The 3,711-nt window shown below is 31.9% G+C and overlaps 1 protein-coding gene across 1 annotated transcript; it reads right to left on the minus strand.

The window, feature by feature from the left end:
- Window positions 1-224: 224 nt before the first annotated feature.
- On the minus strand, window positions 225-883 carry LOC126795728 (basic blue protein-like). Its single transcript, XM_050522497.1, has 2 exons — window positions 706-883; window positions 225-421 (listed from the first exon to the last, which is right to left on the minus strand). Exons 1-2 carry the CDS (start codon window positions 881-883, stop codon window positions 225-227), a joined length of 375 nt encoding a protein of 124 aa, XP_050378454.1.
- Window positions 884-3,711: the final 2,828 nt, after the last annotated feature.

A 3,711-nucleotide genomic window follows, 5' to 3' on the forward strand; every position in this document is an offset into this window, starting at 1 on the left:
TTACTGTAGCATATTGAATTAGCGTCTTAAGAAAATGGAAAATCTTACTAATTCATGTTCCTACCGAAAGTTTTATTGATAAATATTTATGAAGTTATGGTAAATATTTACCTATTGCGATTTCTAGTTCACCACTAGAAACTTTTAAATCATCTTGTTATTCCATATTGAATATATAAAAAGCTAACATAACACCCATGAGGGCAAGAGTGAGATGAATCACTCTATGCAGCAGATATTGTCATTTTCATTCCACCAGCACAGTGCCCCGGTTTACCACAGATGAAATAGTTTTGTTCCTTTTGAAGTTTGATTTGGTCATTGCCACTTGTAAATTCTTGACCTTTTGTACTATTGCATGTCCGGAAACCATTTTCATCAACCACAACAACCGAATGTCTGGTATTAGGGTATGTGAAAACTGCACATAAAAGAAAGTGATTATATCAATTTTCTGTAACATGAACTTACACTAATATAAAATGTTATGATATTAAATTATTAATAGATGTTCGGTACCCATATATTTCAATATTTTTCAACATTATTATATATGTTATGTTATTTCTATAACAAGTCATCTAAAAAGGAAATCATACACTTGTTGAAGTCCCTCAATATAATTCTTGGATTGAAAATTAGCAAATTAATGTTTGATAGCCACAATTCGTCAATTTCAATATCAATAGTTCTATTGAAAGTTACCCAAAATATCACCAGTATGGAATTGCTTGCCAATAGGCCAACTTTGTATTCCAAAGCTCCACCCTTGTGCATCTCCAACAGCATAAACAGCCGCACTAGCAATCTTGTAGTGATTCAATATGCAAAGTACAAACAATATCAGAGTAATAATACTTACATTACCTATAGCCTGAGCCATTTTGGGAGTACGTACAAATAAAAAAGAATTCAAGATGGGAATGATAGTAACTCTTGATAATGGTTTTGGTATAATCAAACAAGGGATTTTACCAATTTATAGGGAGTCATCTTTGTTGTCTAACATAAAATATTAATCTTTTTACCATTAATATATAAATATATATGCATTTTTTTAAAAGAAAAAAAGAGAGTAAGTAACGGGCCAATTGCTTGTTCAATATTATTTAATACAATAAATATAGGTATAAATGAGGTCAAAATCAACTATTCATATTTGAAGTCTTACCTTTTATATAGACAAGTTTTTTTTAGTCTCTGCACAAGAATCACATTTATGTGGTCAATCTTCATTAAAACTTAATTTGATGAGAAAATTAATATGGTGCAGTTATGAGTGCTAACTTTACGTTTTGCATATTTTATCCTGAGTGGTGGATCCGGAATTTCATATCTACTAGGGCCCTCAAAGTACAAAAAAGAGAGAGTACATTCCTCCTTGTATCTGATTATGTATGACCATTTGGACAATTTAGCACATAATGTTTCAAAAAGGACAATTTAGTACCTAAAGTTTAGATTTTTAGGACACTTCAGTATTTTGTGTTGATTTTTATGTAAAATGTAAGGCTAAAATTGATATTTCAGTGTATTTATGAAATTAAAATAATGAAAACATAGGCTATATGTGTTCACTATCCCCAAATTTAATTATCTACGAGTTTATATATGTTTTTGGGTTTAATGTTTACATAGTTAATTAAATTGTTGTGTGTGTGACGTCTAATGAGACTACTTTGCTGAGCTATCTATGAACCGAAAGAATTTTTAGGTGTTTAATTAAATCATAAATATTAGATCTCCTAAACTAAATCTAATTAGTGAAAATTTTAAGACTGATACATGACAAATGATTCATTATAAATATTAGTGAATTTACTTCATAAGATATCAAATATGTACCCAAATTTAGTGTATGCCGTTAGAAATACCATTAACTCTCTGTAATTATCCAATTAATAAAGGGTACCTCAGTATTTTTATAGTTTCCACCCTTCTGTATCCCCCCTCTCTCTCTCGCTCACAAACTCTCTTCCAAAGGACCATGCGAACGTCGTCGACGTATGATCAGTCGTCGTCCATGGCTACCGACGAGTGGCTGGTTCTCCAAGCTTGTCGATCCAGCTCAGAAAATTATCATCTACAAGTCTACAACGCCCACTGCCTCTTCTCCACCGTCTTCCACAAACGCTTCACTTCTCCATTGCCACTGCCTTCCTCGGGTTCATGGTTGCCATTTTGAAAATTGCTATGGCGCCTTTAGCCAATGTTGTTTGCAATTGTTCGCATCTTCTTTCCCTTCTAGATCCTCACCCACCACACCTAACTCACCATTTGTCTATCTTATCAAACCCAATATGCCAATGATCATTTCTTTCACTATTATCTAGTGATGTGATTTTCTTAAAACCATCTTTATATTTAACATTTGAATCTTTGTGGTTTAACCCCCATTTCTAGATGATGGCTTCTTGTAAAACTGTAAGACATTATAAGAGTGGGTTTGATACTCTTCTGGTTTAATGTTTATTGACTATTAACTCTGATTAACTGAGTATATTAATCTTTCTTTTGCGATTTTAATCATGTAAAAGATCAAATCGTGTACTATCATTGATAGAAGCACTTTGTGCGACGTTCTTAACATGCTTTTACCTCTAGTTGTACTTTTTTTAGCTCTTATTGTTGTAGTATTGAGTCATTTAGTCGAGTTAGGAGTCTATGGTGGCGTTGGTTGCATTTTGATGTTAAAACAGGTTGAAAACACAAAAATTGTCGAGAGTCCTGTTTAGAGTAGGTTTCCTAGTTAAATTAGGAGTCTTCATTAATCAGCATTTCTCTAATATTTGTGATATATTGATAATCCTACTTGCATTAGGAATCCCTTTTAGACTAAAAAACATATTATTTAGGAAAGTCATACTTGAACTAAAAGGCTTATTCCGTAACTTTCCTAATCTTACTCTCCTATTCTAGTAACTTACTTGATCTTTTTATATGAATTATCTTGTCTTTATTCTTTTCTTTTCTTATTTTTAGATTTTAAAAAGTGAGATTGTGTAGCTAGCATGAAGAAAAAAATAGAGGAAAATAAGCAAAAGAGGAAAATAAAAAAAGAAGGAGACACCTAAAAAAGGAGAAAAATAAGAAATTTATCAAAGAAGATTGCACCCACCAATGAAAAAAATAAGTGAAAGAAAAGGAGAGAAAGAAAAAGGAAGAGAACAAAAAGAGATAATGCAAGAGAGAAAAAAGGAGACACCTAAAAATGAGAAAAAAAAAAGAATTTATCATAGGAGATTGCACCAATCATGATAAAAATAAGTGAAAGAAATTGTGGAGAAAGAAAAAGAAAGAGAATAAAAACAGATAATGCAAGAGAAAAAGAATGAGACACCTAAAAATGAGAAAAAGAATGAATTTATCAAAAGAGAATGCACCCACCAATTGCAAAAATAAGTGAAAGAAATTGAAGAGAAAAAGTCCAAGCTATAATATTCAAGGAGCCAAAACTCTTCTATAAATAGCACATCATTCACAAAGAAAAATAATCACTTCTCATTTGCATTCAAGAGCTAAAACTCTACCAAAATACTACCTCAAACATTTTCACCAAAACATCAAGTCGTTCTCCCCCATATACCAATTCCATCTCCACCGAAAATCACCATTGATGACACACCTCCAAGGTTCCTTCAACGTATGATTCTCGCAACTCATCTCTAGGGGTTTGTTCGTTTTTGATTTTTTACAATACTTTATCTATGA

The sequence above is a fragment of the Argentina anserina genome, chromosome 5, assembly GCF_933775445.1.
Source record: "Argentina anserina chromosome 5, drPotAnse1.1, whole genome shotgun sequence".
In the NCBI taxonomy this organism is placed as follows: domain Eukaryota; kingdom Viridiplantae; phylum Streptophyta; class Magnoliopsida; order Rosales; family Rosaceae; genus Argentina; species Argentina anserina.